This window comes from Catharus ustulatus, chromosome 7 (assembly GCF_009819885.2).
Source record: "Catharus ustulatus isolate bCatUst1 chromosome 7, bCatUst1.pri.v2, whole genome shotgun sequence".
Lineage (NCBI taxonomy): Eukaryota > Metazoa > Chordata > Aves > Passeriformes > Turdidae > Catharus > Catharus ustulatus.
In genome coordinates, this window is record NC_046227.1 from 2580856 (window position 1) to 2598261 (window position 17406).

Here is a 17406-nt window from a genome sequence, read left to right on the forward strand (position 1 = left end):
TTTTGAAATAGTTTAATCTTCGACCCCAGATGCCAGGTAGAGATATTAAGGATAGCTGCAGGAAGTTTTTTATTGCCACAAGTGTCTTGCAGGTATGATAAAACATAAAACCAGAAAATCCCAAGCAGTGATCAACGCAAGATATCTGACACCTATCCCTTCCTTGGAGGGGAACCTGCTGTGACACTGGGATCTGTACGCCTGGTTCTCTGCCATCTTCATTTCCCTTTGCAAACTTTTCAGAAACATAAAGAGCCCTTTTCCACTGCTGCCATGTTAAATAACCAGAAGTTAAAGCACTTGCTTTACTACTTCAGAAGGCTTTTTAGAGCCCTAACTCCCTTCTGGGAGTTAAAAAGCAATAAATGAATTTATTGCGTGCGCGTGTAGTTTTTCATGCTTTAAGCCCCGTGCATGCCCTGGCAGGCTTCTTGTGGAGCATGGATTACTTGAAAATATATTTACACTGCTGGTCTGAGTTAAAAGTTTCCAGGTGCTACCATTACAGGCTATAACTATGGCAGTGAAAGAGGGTGTTTTAATGATTTGGATTTGGAAACTGGCTCCTCTCCTGCCCACCACCTCATATTTATGACATTTCTCAATCTTGCACTTCATTTCCCTCATTTTAAAGTTTTGCATGAAGAGTCTATGCACGTGATTGAGAAATTGTGCAGCAGGAATAGATGGGCTTCTGGCAAGGAGCACCCAGTGGCAGGGTGAGATGTGGGAAAGCTCCTGGGGAAGGCTGCACTGCGGTGGGGCAGGATTGCAGGTGTGCTCCAGAGGCGGGATCGTCTCATCACCTGGCACCACCTCCGGCCAGGCAGCACAAAGAAGGGTAACTGTGCCAGTGGTTTGGCTTTTTTGTTGGTTTTTTTTTCCCTCCAGGGAGGAGAAGATGAGCACAAGTTTCATAGGAATGTATAGGCTGGGTACATGAAAAGACTTTTCTGAAGCTGAGGAAAAAAGCGAGCACAAGAATCGTGACCTGATCACAGAATCCCAGAATGTGTCAAGTTGAAAGGGCTCTAAAACTTAACTTGTTCCACCCTGCCATGGGCAGGGACACTTTTCCACTAGCTCAGGTTGCCCATCCAACCAGGTCTTGGACATTTCCAGAGATGGGGCAGTCACAGCTGCTCTGGGCAGTTTGTGCCAGGGCCTCCCCTCCCTCACAGGGAAGAATTCCTTCCCAATATCCAATGTCAAATCTCTACAGTGGGAAGCGATTGCCCCTTGTCCTGTCACCCCAGTCCCTTGTAAATAGTCTTGCACCATCTTTCCTGTTGGGTGGGGCTCCTGTTGGAACATGCCCAGTTCTCCCAACCTTTGCCCACAGGAGAGCTGCCCCATCCCTCTGACCATCCTGGTGCCTCCTCTGGACTCTCTCCAGCAGTTCCAGGTTCTTCCTGTGCCTTCCTGTGCTCTGCAGGTGGGGTCTCAGCTGAGCAGGGCAGAGGGGCACAATTCCCCCCTTTTCTTGCTGCCCACACTGTGAGGTCAGCCCAGGACCTGGGCAGTTCCTCTGGAGATAAGGGTATTGATCACACTTGAATCACAGAGAGGGGAATTAATTTATGTATTCATTAGAGAATGTGCTCTTGGTGATGAGGCTTTAGGAAGGGCAGGGTCTAACAAGTGTAACAGCTGGAATGATTCTGACTTCTCATTCAGAGCCGTTTTGTTGTTGTTACCCACCAAAGATGTAAATAATTAATCTGGAGGTCTGGTTAAATTCTCTGGTTTGCTTCCACACATCAGTGAGTGTGGAGCTTTCATTTCCACGGCCTGTTCTGAGCTGGAAGGACAATTAAAATATGTGGTATTTCCTCCCTTCCCTGTTATCCCACCAGTGTTGGGTCCTGGTTTAGCATACCAGGCTGCCATGCTTTTGAGACATTTGGTTTCCAGCTGCAGAGTCTGAGGGCAGTTCCTTTGGCTTGTACTGTCGAGTTGTGCTTGATCCTGAAACAAATTCCTCTGTGCACTCAGGTATTTATTGTTAATTCATGCAGAAGAGCAAGTCAGGAGTGTGCAGCCCAGTTTTTCTGAGTAACAATTTGTTAACTCTCACAGGGTAAAATGGGAAGAATAATTTTTTTTTCCTATGCATTTTTTTTTCTTTCAGAAACTTGACCTGAAATGTATTAAAGCCTTTTTTTCCCAAGCAATATTTAACAGTAACAGTTTTGAGACACGTAGAAGCTGCAGCAGCAGGGCTGTGTGTAGAGAATGCTTTCTGTAGGAGTGCCTTCTGTGTGTTCTGCTGGCAAGGCTTTAAATGTCTCTTCAAGGGCTGACACTTGGAGACCACAGTGTAAGCTGATATTAGTGCCTGGAGTGAAAAGAGACTGATCTCCTCCCACTCCTTAATCGGTGGGATAAGATTCTTCCCTGCCAGTTCACACAGTAGATGAGCCTGTACTTCTAGTTCAAGGCAAGTGCACTGTGCTGGTCTCCTGGCTTCATTTGCAGCTCTTGCTTTAAGGCTGTAAGGGCACAGCATGAAACTTGCCTTGGCTGTTTTGTAAATTCCTTCCTTACCTCACTTGCACATATTTTTCCCCTTTTGGATTCATATTTCTTTGGAATAAAATATGCTACCAATGCTTTCTAGTAAAAAAAAAAAAAGGAAAAGCAGATTTTTGTGGCTCAGATGGGGAGGGGTGAGACTGACTATGAAATTTGGTGCTTACATAAGCAAGGAAGAAATGAAGGTGGTGGTTAATCTGTGTCTTAGACACTCGGTGTGAAGATGCCCAGGAAAATCTGGAGAGGGATGATGTGGATGATGTTTTTTAGCAGACTATTCTTCTGCCACCATCTAACCATGCAACACTGGCTTGTTCTGTCCTGTTTTAAAGCTGTTAATATGAAAAGCTGTTTTTTGAGGGGGCTAACTCCTTTGATGAGGAAATCAGGAAAACTGTGTGCTGTTAATAATGTGGACAAACACATTTGGGTTTTTTGGTGATACCCTAATAGGAAACTGCTCTTTAAAGCATTTCACTACTTAGATGTGTATTGACTCTTTTTGGGGGGGACACATCTGCAACAGAGGTGATTGTTTAAAAGTTTATGTCTTCTCTTGTACCACACTTTATAAGGAGGACACTGTCACCACAGGATCCTAAAATGGCTTGGGTTGGAAAGGACCTTAAAAATCCCCTAATTCCAACCTCCCTGCCATGGACAGGGACACCTTTCCCTCGTGCACTGCTGAGGGATCGGTCACTTTGGAGCAGAGCTGTTGTAGTGCCTGTAGGCTAATGTGTTCTTCCAAAACTCCAGTTTTTATAAAAAGCTGGATGCACTTGGCTTTATCCCTGAGGCCTCCCCACCTCCCTCCACGGTGCCTGGCCTGAACAAGGGCCCTGTTGTTATCTTGTCCATTGGCAACCTGGGTCCTGGGCACGAGGCTCCTTGCGTGCCTTGCTTTGGATCAGCAGGGATTTCCTGCTGTGCCAAGCCTGGAGCGCTGGGCTTTGAAAAATGAGCCTTCCATGGAGCTGACTTGAGATGTGGGTGAAAAAAACAGCATGGAAAAGTTGAAGCTTTGAGGTTAATCAGCTGTGTGGTAATTGCCACGTTTGAACCTGTGTGTGGATGAAAGGCACTCAGAGTGTGCCATGGAGAAGGCAGAGATTGGAATTGTGTGCAGCCTTGTGGGAGTTCTGCAGTTCATTTTCCTCTTCATGGCTTCCTTAGGGAAAGGGAAGTGGGGTGGTTACTTGTGGGAATGCTGGTTTTTAAATGAGCCCTAACTTTCCCTCCTGGGCTCGCAGGAATGGGAATTAAAGCTGCTGAGGCATTAATCTGGGTTGTGCAGTTGTCCTTTGTGAAGGGGAACCTGATCAGGAGGGCAGGGATTGAGAGACAGAAGCTTTGCTTCCCTCTGGATTCCCATGAGGTATCCCTGTGAGGAGTGAATGGCAGAGATCCTCCAACACCCCAAAATCTGGGAGATTTGACTGCCTTGCCACCAGAGGACTGTGCACCCAGCCAGGTGTTTTTGAACAAGAAGGGGTTCTTTGGGGTTATTTTTTCTGGACCCAGAAACATTTCTGGATTCAGGAAATATGTGAGAAAAAAACAGTTTTCTGTTTCCATGTGGATTCGCAAAGCTCATCAGTCAAGGGCAGGTCTCCAAGAACACAAAATTCAGATGCAGTAGAGTAGCTGTAATGGTTTTATGTATTATCAAAATGCTCCAAGACTATGGAACAACAGTGTCAGTAAGGCATTTATTAAAGCCTGAAATCAGTGTGAGGCTCCACAGAAACATTAAAAATTGACAAAGCAACCTGCAGAGATCCTTTAAGGCTAGCAATAGATGTGGAAGGAATTTTCCAGGAATTTTCACACACTGGCACTTTGCTGTGCACAGGTGAAAGGGGTGTGGGGTTGGTGCTTCATCTTTTAAGGAAAAAATTCTATCCTTCAGAGAGGAACAGCTGATCTGTAGTTAATGCTGTTTGCTTTTATTGTGGTGGTACATACACAACTCATCCTGGGTGAATATTTGGGCATCCTTTCCTGTTGTGGAGGGAGGCTGGAAAACTGAGAGGTCCTGGCTCACAGCTCGGCTGGGCCTGGGGATAAAATGTTCTATGTGCATCCCAGAGCCTGGTGGGAATGGGAACAGGGGTGTTGTGTTCTAGCCAGGTGCATGGAGGAGGCCTACGATGCCAACACTGCTTTTGTCCTGCCTAAATCCACAGGGCTTCACTGTGCTCCTCTCTGTATTCATGCTCTGCTGTATTTTCTCTATAAATGCTGTTTTTTCCCTCTAGAACGAACTGTGGAGCTATGTATCCATCATTCATGCTAGCTTTGTTCCTTGTTTCTCTCCTCTCCCTTTCCCCCCAGATCTATCAGGTCCAGAAGGTAGGGCTTGCTTGCTTTCATTCTTGTTTGCATGCCTTCCCACCGTGTGAGTCTTGCTACAGTTCCAGAATCACTGAGCCATTTAGGTTGCAAAAGACCTCCAAGATCCTCGAGTCAAACCTTGGAAATCCTCTAAAGAGTGAGAGGTGCCCAGCAGGCTGTAAATGTCCATGTAATTCTGCCCATAATCCCATAATCTTGTGGGGTGGACAGTCAGGGAAGTAGGGGAAGATGACCCATGTAAGATGTCTGGTCAGGCACTTAATGTGATTTTTTTCTACAGCCTGTTTGGCAAAGAATAAGCAGTAACAGAAAAGTGACTTGGCAAAGCAGGGTCAGAGGAGGATATGGTGTCACCGTGTGTCACCTCTGTTTGTGTACTGAAGGCCAAGAAAATCACTGGAAGTATTTCAGGCTGGGCAAGCATTTAACAGGTGCCAGCAGGAAGAACGACTTTCAGATGACTTTATTTGCACAAAGTCACTGAAGAAATCGGGGATGCTGTGTTTGAATTCATAATCCTTGGGTAAATAAACTGAATGGCCTTCCTTCCAACAGCACCCAAGCATTAAAAGTGCTTTTAGATTGTTTAATCCTCTCTCATCTCAGTTTAAAGTAATGATGTCCTCCCTCCACCCAATTTCCTTTCCATGATGATGGCCAAGAGGATGATAGCTCTAACTGAGGTCACTTGCTAGGTAGCAACAGAGATTTTGGGCTTTGTGTCATGATGTCTGGCTGTTCTACACTTTCAGCATGCGAACTGTGTGGCACCTAGAAACACAAAAACAATATTTACAGGGAGGGAGGAAGCACATTCTTCTTCAAGCCTGCCCATTTTCTACCTTATTGAATATTTCTGCTTTTTTCCTGAGATATTTTTATTGCTTGCTGAGTGATGAATGTCTCCCTTAACCATGGTGTGCTTGGTTTTGTTCTGGCACTCCAGCTGCCCTAACTGCATGTTTCAAAGCCTGACCCAGCCCTGCACGTGCTTTTTGGGAGTGCTGTTCTCCTCTTTGAGTGTGTATGTATATGAAGAGAGCTGCTCAAATCATGTGCTCTGGTCTTTAATCCTGACCCCATCAATTTGGCAACAAATCTCTCTCACTCCTGGTTTTATTTCTGGGGCTGGCTACACACTGAGTGACTCCATGTCTGCCCATGGATCGACAGGCTCATTATTAATCTTCTTTATGGGAACTAATTCAACCTCCTGGTGCAGAAGCAGCCCCGTGGGAGCCCAGGAGGTTGTTTACTGTTGGTGTCCTGACATGGATGAGGAGATAAATGGGTTATCCTCCCAACATCCCATGGTGGGTTTGTCAGTCTGGCAGTTTCATTGTCACTCAGTGAGCAAATCGCATCTGGAATTCCCTCTCAATGGTGTTAACATCATTAATTATTTAATTGTATTATCACTTTTCAAGGTAGAAGGGAACCTGAGTCCAGCAAGGGCCTCTAAGTGAAAGCTAAATGAGTGGAAAAGCATCATTTCCTCCTTTAACCCATTGGAATCAGGCCCCTGGGGGCAGAACAGAGAGTCAGTGTAGTCAGAGAACTGAGAAAAGTGGCTGTGAGGGGTCAAAATACTTGAGAGCTCAAAAGCTGCCAGTTCAGTCCAGTATGACATGTGCTCTTTAAAAGATTATAAATTAAAAACAGTCTCTGGGCAGCCTCATTCATTAAGATTTTTCTTCAGGGGATGTTAAACATGTAACTGAGTAATTCGAAATGGAGAAGGAAAAGCCTGTAAGTGGAACTTAAACTGTGGCATAGCAAGGTCTTGTAAAGGCTGTTTCCTTATCTGCCTTTTGCAAGGCTGAACTCATAAGCCAGTGTCAGGCAGTGAGGAGAACAGAGGGCAAGAAAAGGAAGCAGCAAACCCTAAAAAAATTACAAGTGTGTTTATGGATCCTTCCTATGTGTGAAAAAGGATTCTCCATTTTAATAGTGTGTTTCAGTTTTTAAAATTCATGTCTAGTGTTAGAAAATGTTCTCAGTCTGTTAATGGCTAAAAAGCCTCTAATAAGGCTTTACCTGACCTGCTTTACTACAAAGCATATAATCTGTAGGTTCTGTTGTGTACACAGCCCTGGGAGTTCATGGAATTTTCAGGGGTCATTCTCAGGCTGAGATGTGCATAACAGGTAATTTTATAACAACCTGGTGCATGGGTTATGAATCTGAAGTGGGAATAAAGTAATACAGCACTGAAGAATGTGCAGCTGTTTGGTGGTTTTTTTTGTTTGTTTGTTTATCAATAAATAGTGAATGAGGTTTTAAGGGTGAAAATAAAATTACATTAATACCATTGAGTGAGTGCTAAAACCAGAGTGCAATACAGAACAGGTTTCTGATTTTTTAAAAAAATAATTTCCTAAGGTTTTGGCTGTTGATACTCTTACCTCCTTTAAGAAAGCTCTAAAATACATATTATTCTTCCTTAATTAAGCAGGCTTTCCATTTAGCTTTTGCTGCACTTTAGGCCAGTGATTTTAATTCACGTAAGTGTCATTTTAATGGGCACCACTAAAAACACAAAATTCCTGAGACCAGATTTGACAGGCTTGTTTGAGGAGGGAGAAAAGTCCCATTAAACCTGTGGCTCTTTGAACAACTTGCTGCTTGAAGGAAATTCATGTTCTTTGGGAAGTTCCCAGTGTTGTCCTTGCCTGCACTCTTGTACCCTTATTGGTGCTGCCACTGCTGTCAGGTGGGTCCAACGCAGGCAAACAGCCTGGTGCTCTGAAAGGAGCTCTGTGGAGCTCTAACCCAGCAAATCAGGGTGCCCAGAGATGAGCTGTATCCAATTTGCCTGCCCAGTTTGACAAACCTTTACGGGAAACATGATTTGACAGCAATTTTCATCCTGGAAGTGTCCTGTGTTCGCCTCCCTTGTAACGAGTCTTGACTTAACTGGGTCAGGAATTCAAGACTCATTACTCTCCTTGCTCCTGTCCCCCAGCACAGAGGCTTTTGCACAGCTGAGGGAGAAGAAGCTGCTGAGCACCCTGGTCATCCCCAGACTCCCCTTTCCCCTTTCCAAGCTGGTTTTCCCAGGCACTTGCTGGGGAGGGCTCCGGTGCCATGTGGCACAGCTCTCCCTGGCACGTCCACGTGGAGCTGTGTGGCTTGGCCAAGGCCTGCCAGTGCATGTCTAAATGTTCTGTGTTTGCTTTTTCTCATCTAAATTCTTGTTTTTTTCCCTTTTCTGTCTGTAGAAATATTATGGGCTGGATACTAAGTGGGGAGACATCGAGCAGTGGATGGTAGGACTTGATCAACGTAGCTCAACAGCTTTTGCGTGTTGAAGTTCTGTGTAGTTCATAGAGTTTGAGATCCCTCCAAGTAGGTATTTTCATGCATTGGGAGTGTGAGTTCCACTCCAAGCAGTCCCACAGTCTTGCTTTTCCAACTGAAATGTGAGTTTTGATCAACTTAAAACTGGCAAGGACTGGGTTAGAGCCATTTCTTTTTACAGATCCGTGTCCATGCTCTAGCTGGAAGATTAAGTTAGGATAAAAACCTGTTAAAGCCCCTTGGGATACAGGGAGTGCTCATTTTATTTTTGTGTGTTTCATCACCATTTGAGTCTTAAATCTGCCTTCAGGTAAATTGTGGGCATGTTTCACTCATGCTGTTTCATTTCCCTTAGCACTTACTGGCCCAGGGGAATCCCTCAGAGGAATTATTACTGCTGTGGTGGCAATCCTCTCTTTTTTTTTCCAATAATACAACATCCTGGATTTTAGAATTTGCTAAAACCAGTGAATACCAGCTACAGACTTGGCCACTAGCAACATCTGACTGTTTTAACACCCATTATATGAGAGAAAGAAGTTGCTAATGGCTGGAAGTCACTGTTTTCAAATGTCTTACAACCTTAAGTTTATGAAACCAGTTACCAGTGATGCCACATGAAATCTGTGGCAGAGCTGAGTAGTGCACACTGGAAAAGACAAAACTGAACAGCTGGCTTCCAGTGTGGAAAGTAATTTCCCAAACTCCCCAAATTCCTTGATCTTTGATAATTAATCAGTATTTACTGATTTGCATGGAGCACCACCCACTTCAGACTCACACTGAGTCTCCTCAAATCCTTGCTGGCTCCACTTTACTGGCAGTTCCCTTGCTTGGAAATCAGCTCACCTGTAAGAATCTTGACTACAATGTTGAAACCTTTTTTTTTTCTGTTTTCTACTGCTGTTCTTAAATTCAGTGGCAAATAAACTTGTTAAAACCACCTTGTTGAAATGCAAAACATCCAGCAGCGTTTCCAGTGTTGCAGAGGCTGTGAGCAGAGGGGAAGAAATTTGGGGTCAGAGAGGAGGGAGGAAGGGTTTTTGTGCTTCGACAGGGTGTCACCTCCCGTTGTTTGGTTTAACTTTGCTGGCTCCTCAGTGTGGCTGGAGTTGAGTGTGTGTTTCTGGAACGCTCTGTTGCTGTGTCTGTGCTCTCAACGCCTCCCTCTGTTTTCTCTCTGCTGCCTTGGTAGGAAGACAGTGAGCGTTATTCCCGTAGAGCCCGAAGAAATGCCTCGGTCAGTATTGAACTTTTGCTTTTTTTCTTTAGCTAGACATTTCAGATTAAGAAAGCAGACGTGTACAAGGCACTTCCTTCTCAAAAGAAAAGAACCAAAACAAGCTCCCGCCACCCCCGGCAAGTGGAAACCACTTCCTGACTTCTCTGCCCTCTCCCCAGTCACTCCAGGGAGTTTTTGCAAATGTGCAAGAATAAAGGGGGTGGAAAGTGGGAAAATAACCTGTTGGGAGTGCTTAATGTTCATTAGAGGGCCAAGAGCATAGAGTAGGGAGCACCTGAGCAAACTCCTCCTTCACCCTACAGTAAAATACCTGACTGTTTCTTGGGCAGGGTATGATTTCATTTGCTTTCTGCTTATACTTTCAATGCAATTCTTTTGATAAAACATTGAGTTTGTGCATCATTCCCGTCCTCCTGTCCCATCAAAGCCATGAGCATTTTCCTCAGTGCCTGTTACCTGTGTTCTTTTCACTGTTTTTTTGTCTCTACGCTTTCTCTCGCTAGGCTTCGGATGAAGATGAGCGCATGTCAGTGGGTAGCCGTGGAAGCCTGAGGGTTGGTAAACTCTGCAATCTCTGTGTGCATGTCTTTGTAGAGCTGTCACTGTCCCCCTGTGCCCCTGCACTCCCAGGGGATTGTCCTTCACGTGTTCCATGTTGGGTTTTTTCAAGCACACACGTGGATTACTGATTCTCTCCAGTGTGTGCCCTGTGCAGGAGCCTTTGTGGTCACTGTTCTTCACTCCTGCAGGAAGGACTTAGCCAAGACATTGGTATCTGCATGCACCTTGTAAACTCTCCTGATTCACTCCTGATACTGGAAATTTGGGAAGGGGAAGTGCTAGTGGGGTCAGTGTTTATTAGCTCAGGAAAGCAGAAGTGATTGATCAATGGAATTTAGTGTTGAGTGCTTTGGAATTGCAGGTGAATACTCATAAAAAATAACAGAATAGCCTGAGCTGGAAGGGATGCACAAGGAGCATTGATCCAGCTCCTGGACCTGCACAGACTCCCCAACACTCCCACCCTGTGCATCCCTGGGAGCAGTGTCCAAACCCTCCTGGAGCTCTGGCAGCCTCGGGGTTGTGCCCATTCCCTGGGGAGCCTGGGCAGTGCCCAGCACCCTCTGGGGGAAGAACCTTTCCCTGATATCTAACCCAAAATCCCTCTGACACAGCTCCAGACACTCCCTTAGATCCTATCACTGGTTATTCACTCTAAAAAATGCATTAGAAATACTTGAAAATCATCTGGAGGCCTGAGTTTTGTGGAGGGTGGGATTAGTAAAGCACTGAGTACTCATCTGTAGGAAAAGTTCAAACAACTTTTTCCTCAAAACGTCCAGACAGTACTTTCCCAGATAACACACATTTATATAAACCTTAACTCTGTTATGACATAGAGTCTAGAGGGCTCATTAAAAAAAAAATAAATTTAAAAATGCTGCTGCAGAGTCTGCTCAGGGATCCCACTGTAATGTGCTTAGAAATATGAAGTGCTGCCTTGTTCCCTTTTTAGTGGAATCCTTATTGCTACTTATGAAATGCTTCTCTCAAGATGACAAACCTGAGTGTTTTTCAGAGCTAGGAGATGCCTCAAAGCTCCAAAGGTCCAGTGAAAAAAATCTCTGCACAGCTGAACGTGAAAAGCAGTGTTTATTTACTTAGGGTTAAATGTTGACATATAGAAGTGTTTTTTGGAGGGGAAAAAACCTCTAGTTCAGTTGAAATATCAATTCTATCTATTTAGAAGGTGATGACAGCACAAATGGGTTCTTTACCCCTGGCTGTAATGTGCAAACACAGTGGCCCTGTGTTTATGGCACATCTTCATCTGAAGCACCTTCTCTTCATGGAAATCCACCACTGATTCTCTCTGAGGTGTTTTTGCAACACAGTCCTGTGGTTTATACACATTTAAAGAGCAGAAGCCCTGCATTCTGCCTCCTCACCATCCCTTGGAGAAGCTCTCTTGCCTTTTTAACCCGAGCAGTCTCAGGCTGAGATAAGCAGCACTGGCCTGGAGAGCAGCAGCCTCCAGCTGCTCAAAATTCCTCACATTTCTGCAGGAAGTGTCCTTGTCTGACAGAAGGATCTGCCTGAAACTTTCCACACTGCTGCTCAGTGATGTTGCACAGGCCCTGTCCCCATGAGGCAGCATTTGGTGGATGTGCTGACATTTTGGCAGGCACAGGAAAAGTTTTGACAGAGCTTCCTTCCCTCATTCTTGTGTCATTGGGATTGTAGAAGCATGTAAATATTTGCCAGTCTGAACTGAAATTTATCCTTCTACGTCTTCCAGTTGTTTTATTCACAGTTAATTGATGGAATCACAGAGTGGGTTGAGTTGGAAGAGACCTTAAAACTCATCTTGTTCCACCCGCTGCCTGGGCAGGGACACCTTCCACTATCCCAGGTTGCTCCAAGCCCCATCCAGCCTGGCCTTGGACACTTCCAGGGAGCAGCCACAGCTTCCCAGGGCAACCTGTTCCAGGGCCTCATCACCCTCACAGGGAAAAATTTCTTCCTAATACCCAATTTAAACCTATTTTTTGTCACTTTGAAGCCATTCTTTCCTTTCCTCTCACTCCAGGCCCTTGTAAACAGCCTCTCTGATCACTTTCCTGGTGTGGATTTACAGGAGATGCTTTTAGTAATTTGACCACATCTCTGGCTAATCTGTGAAGGTTTGGCTCTTGCTGCATCTGTCTTCAAAATAACAAAGCCAAAAGCCCCATAAATTTTAAAATTTAAACCAACCTTAAAAATTTACCTGAGTTCTAGTGTCCAGTTTGGCTTAGGAGTTATTTTAGCCTGAAGACACCATCAAAACCAGTTGCCTTGTGTCCACAAAGGTTTTATAAAATGACTTGGAGAATTCTGAATGATGCTTTTTGGATATTTGAAGGCTCTCCTTCCATCATTGCAGGATGCCATTTTTGGAAAATTAATCTTCCGTCTTTGGCACTCTGGCTCCTTGCCCTGTGAGCAGGTGCCTGGGGTTCCTTTTTGTAGCTGTGCTTCTCTTCTGTCCAGGAAGTTTTCACTGAAATGAGCCAATATCAGACATTCACTTCTCCCTAGGGCTTCAGCACCCTGCTGCTCTGTCTGGGTTTCACTCTGGACTTTTCTGCTGTAGTGTTTTTGATGCCTAGACTGCAGGCACCAGAGATGTGCTGAGGTAGCTTTTGGGGAGCTTCTGGATTGTTCTGGCAGAGCAGGCAGCATTGCACACTGCAGAACCTCCAGAGATATTCATCAGACCAGGCAGCAAATTGACTGAAGCTCCACGGCTGTGACTGTGCTACCAACAGGGACCAGGGGTGCAGGGAGTCCTGGCTTGGCTGTGGCTGCTCAGGTGCCATGGAGAGGCTTCTTCAGCACTTACCTGATGATCCTGAACCCATCCACAGCTCCTGCTGCTCCTGTTTCAGGAGTCCTGCAAGCTCATTTCTGTGTCATGCAGATTTTCCTGGGGAAGCTTCAGGCACATCAGCCTGTGTTTGTTGAGGCTCTCAAGCTTCTCTTCAGTCCCTTTTCTATTTCATTTGTCCTGTTCTCCCACTTCCCAGCTGGCTGTGTCTAATCCAACACCATCAGCATGAAATATTGTTGTGTTGTCAATCACTTGTGATTAATTGGTGCATCCTTGTTTTGTATCCTCCCAACTTCCAAACTTGTGTCTTTGTGTAAGAAACCCTGCATTATCAAAGTTCTTTAGTTGGTATTTACATCTCCCTGCCTAATTTTGTGTTTGTTTGTTGTGTGTTTTGTTTTGGGGAGTTCCTTTGATTGACATAACTTGTGTTTTCTTTAGTATTTTGATTTTCCTTTCCTCTCATGCTTTTACAGTCTCATTTGGAATATGCCAGCACCTACCCAGTGGTGAGAATAGTCTGCAAGTTGCACAGTGTGTGTGTGTGTGTGTGTGTTCAAAAACTAATCATGAAGAAGCAGCTAACACAGGCTGTGATAACTGCTCTGACATCAGGCTGATCTGGAAGGATCCTGAGGCAGTTTGTGGTCTGTGATGTCAGGATGCCACTTCCCTCTCCTGCTGCTCTCACACGGTTTAGATGAGAAGTGACAAATGATTTGAGCTAGGTTTAGCTCAGTAGTTACCACAGGCAGAGCAGAATGGTTTGGATTTCCCCTAAAACCCTGTCTGTTAGAGCCTGTCCACTGATGGACCAGATGTCTCTGGATTTATTTCAGCACAGGTCTGGAAAGGAATAAAACTCCCATGAACTCACTGTAAATAGATCTAGCAAAGGTGACAGGACAAACACGCTGCCTACCAAAGCTGCAGCTTGTGTTACCTTCACTGTAGAGGACAAAATCAGATTAATAACAATGCTTTGATAGCGAGTGTTTGCTCTCATGAACACTGAGATAAGCTGGCTCCTGAAAGAACAGAAAGGGGCAATGAGGATTAAAGCTCAGTTTAAAACATTTCCTGCTGCCCTGTGCTGGGCTGGAGGTGTCCTGGTGTCTGCAGGAAGCAAACTGGGGAGTGCAATTCTATGGATCCTCCTGCTTTTCCCCTCGCCTTCATTCCTGGCGCTATTTCCAATTAGGGATGCAGCGCATCTATTTGTGCGTGACCTACATCCCAGAATAGTTCTACACATTTGGGTTTTGCATGGCTGTATTGATACAGCCAGGATGGACAGCTGCTGGTTCATTGACTGAGCCCAGGCAGTGTGACTGATTGAAGTGCAGCTGCTAAATTTAACATCATTTTAACAATATTCCCTAATAACCGGGCGCTTGACTCCGAGGGTGGATTGGCTGCTGGGCCGTGCTCTGCTCATGTTCCTGCATGGGGATGTGCATGCCTGGCCCTGGATGGGTGTGCACAGACTTGATCTTCTCACCCTGCATTCTTAATCCTACTGCAGGCTGGATTAGAGAGTGAGAGGACCAAAAAGAAGAACTACTCCAAAGCAGTATGTATTTTTATCTGTCTCAGAGAGGGTTCTGCCTACAACCCGCTGTGGCAGGACAAGGAGTGTGTGCCAGTGTGAGAGCTACCAGCCCAATGTCAAGGATACACCATAACTATCAGCACTTGCTAGGGAATAACGAGCACCAGTTCATCTCCAAGATGTGGGATTGATGCCTTGGGTTTTAGCTTTAAATTTTTCAGAATCTCTGCTGCTTGGTGTGTAACTCTGAAATTTCATATTAGGTGTTGGTAAGTTCTCTTCACAGGGTGGTGAGACAAAACAATTCCTTTCTAGCTAAAGAATTAAGGACAATCAGTACTCAAAAAGCAGAAACGACAGAGTGGGAAAGGGGGCTGAGACTTCATAACCTGGAGCTGTGGTTGGATAATTGACCCCAATATGTAGATGAACCAAACTTTATAAAAGTGTAAAAACTTGTGACTGAGATTTGATTTGGGTGCAGCCCCCAGCCAGGCTCTTGCATTGCCCAAGGTGTATCCTTTCAACAAATTCCTATTTTATTCCTTTTACTCTATCTAGTCTCTGTTCCAGCTCAGCCTTTCCAGGCAACAGTACCATCCAAACTCTTTATTTCAGTGCTGTACATGAAGAGCATGTGGAAAAACTCAAAACCTTACCGGAGCTACCTAACTTGAGCTGTAACATGACACAGAAATAGGCAATATTGACAGAATATTACAGAATCCCAAATGATTTGGGTTAGAAGGGCCCTTAAAGCTCATCTCATTCCACCCCATGGCATAGGTGAATCTTGTGGGGGGGCAATTCCAGGCAGGTGAAGAGGACACAAGAGAGGGCAAAGTGGGAATATTTCTGTGGAGGGAAGGCTCCACGTTGCTAGGTTGGGGTTCTTTGCTACACTGGAAACGAGCAGAAAATTTTTATAAGGGCTGGAATTTGGATATGGGATTGAGAAAGCCTGAGGGAGCAGCACAGCCACAGCCTGAGGTGAAAAACATTACAAGCAGAAATGGACACAATGGCAGTAAAATGGTTTCCTTTGTCTGCCAAAAGCAAGAAGAAAAGAGAGAGAGAAGTAGGGTCACTGGAGGGAGAACAAGTAAAATTGAGTCATTTTAGCCTCTCTAGGATGCAGTTTTATTTGTTCCAGTTTTCAAATGTAGCCTACAACAAAGGCCAGTGAGGTCTGATAAAACTGACCCTGCACTCCAAGAGCTGCCTGGAGCATTTGCCTTCAAAAATGTGCACTGGAGAGGTTTTCTGGAGAGGATGGGTCAGAGGGGCAGGGGAAACAGCCCCGGCTCTGGGGCTCCAGGCTGAAATCTGAGAGAGACAGGGCAGATGAGGCAGATTCCTTCAGAAGGGCCTGAACTGTGAAGTGATAACCAATTAACCTGGGCTTGTGGAAAATTCATCATGCCAGTTCAGCTGGAGTTCCTAAGCAGGGCCATTATCTAAGGGCAGAAAGGATGTTACTGTAAATTGGCTGTAAAGCTCTTGGCGTGTCTCTGCGTGACATTAAGTGAAACCTTGGGCCAGATCTCGTTCTTATAAAAGGAATGTGCAGTTGGAAAATAACTTTGTTAGAAAACAAGACAGCTGGGAAGGATCTCAGCTGGTCTGCTCCCATCTAAGACAGCATCATGTGGGTTTTTTAAGGAGGGAAAAGCAGTTCCCCAGGAGTCTGTATTGCCTGGCTGGCTAAGTGCAGGGAGTGAAGGCTGTTTCATACAAGGTTAGAGTGGAAATAGCGATGATGAACAGGAGACAACTTGTCAAAATGGAATAACAGTAAACACAAATGAGGAATACCACATCTGGGAAAAATGAAGGTACCATTTACAGAGCAATAGGATGGTTCAGATAGTGATCTGAGGTTACATTTAGTCAATATTACTCAGCTGAAAAAGGCAAACAAGTCCTCAGTGTAGCAATAAAAGGGGTGGTGGAGGGAATTGGTCTGTGCTGAGGCAGAGCTGGAGCTTTGCCTTCAGCTGCTGGAGATCCATTTTAACCATTCTTCAGGGAAGTGTTGGAGAAATTCAAGGAGCCTGGAAAAAAAAAAACAACCTGGTAAAAACTGGAAAGAAGCCAAGCTGTTTGAGAAAGCTACAGCAGTATTTCAAATCAGTTCTTGAATAAAAGAAACTTGGATGTTTGCCTTCAATTTGGGGTGATAATGTTGCATTTCAATAGAGAATCTAAGCTTTTCCCAGAAGTAGCTTTCCCAGCTTGGCTCTGAACTGGTTTCTAAGTTAATTTGTTTAATTTTTCATGGAAGCTGCTGTATAGTAGATGATAAATATTTCTCTTGGAAATTGATTCAGACTGGTTCTAGTGGATATTCATTTCAGGAATGCATTAAAACATGGGCTTCAAAACTGAATTTTAATAGAAATGCTAATTAAATTTCCACTACCCCCCCCCCCCCCCCAAATACACAGAGTGCTTCCTTGTTTTCAGTGTCTAAACAGGGCTTGTTGTGAGGTGATACCAGAACAGTGAATTGCTGGGGAAACCTGAGCTTTTAATGCTATCTATTGAGGACACTTTTGTGTCTGTCCTCTCTTCTTCAGCACCAATTCCCAAAGTCAGGACTGAGTCACTGTGATTGTTTTGTTTTATTCCCAGCACTGCTGCCATAGGGATTTGAAGCACCTCACCTTGTTTATGGACCAGTCCTTCTGGGCCTGTTTGTTTTTCCTCCTTTGAGGGAAAACATCTTCCTGACACCAGGGAGGAAATCTCTCACTAGCCCTCAGACTGCTGCAGAATCCTGGGGCCTGGCAGGTGGTCACTGTCTGGGTTTAATTTTGATGCTCAAAATCAAAAAGAATTTATACAGCACTGCATGTTTGCCAAGCTGGATTTCTCAAATAGAATTAATCCTTCTGCTACAATTCACTGTTCTTTAGGTGTTCAGCTGCCTGAGGTATAATAGCTATAGTGATATGTGCCCATTGTTGTAGTCTCTGATCTCCTTTTTGTCCCCATTTTGTCCCCTGTTCCCTTCACAGAGTGTTTGAATATAGACCAGTAATA

General features: G+C 44.8%; 1 protein-coding gene across 17 annotated transcripts in view; it reads left to right on the top strand.

Annotated features, from left to right (window-relative positions):
* Nucleotides 1-17406, top strand: part of LRRFIP1 (LRR binding FLII interacting protein 1) — a 102756-nt gene that overhangs the window by 47899 nt on the left and 37451 nt on the right. For 6 of the 17 annotated variants that reach the window (XM_033064096.1, XM_033064097.1, XM_033064082.1 and 3 more), the window contains exons 3-8: nucleotides 4873-4890; nucleotides 8115-8162; nucleotides 9389-9433; nucleotides 9940-9990; nucleotides 13286-13318; nucleotides 14335-14382. The exons of 5 other annotated variants lie outside the window; for them this stretch is intronic. In XM_033064096.1, the coding sequence (XP_032919987.1) occupies nucleotides 4873-4890; nucleotides 8115-8162; nucleotides 9389-9433; nucleotides 9940-9990; nucleotides 13286-13318; nucleotides 14335-14382 (243 nt within the window). The remainder of the gene's footprint in view (nucleotides 1-4872; nucleotides 4891-8114; nucleotides 8163-9388; nucleotides 9434-9939; nucleotides 9991-13285; nucleotides 13319-14334; nucleotides 14383-17406) is intronic. 6 more of the 17 variants (XM_033064087.1, XM_033064091.1, XM_033064089.1 and 3 more) reach the window with 3 other exon arrangements.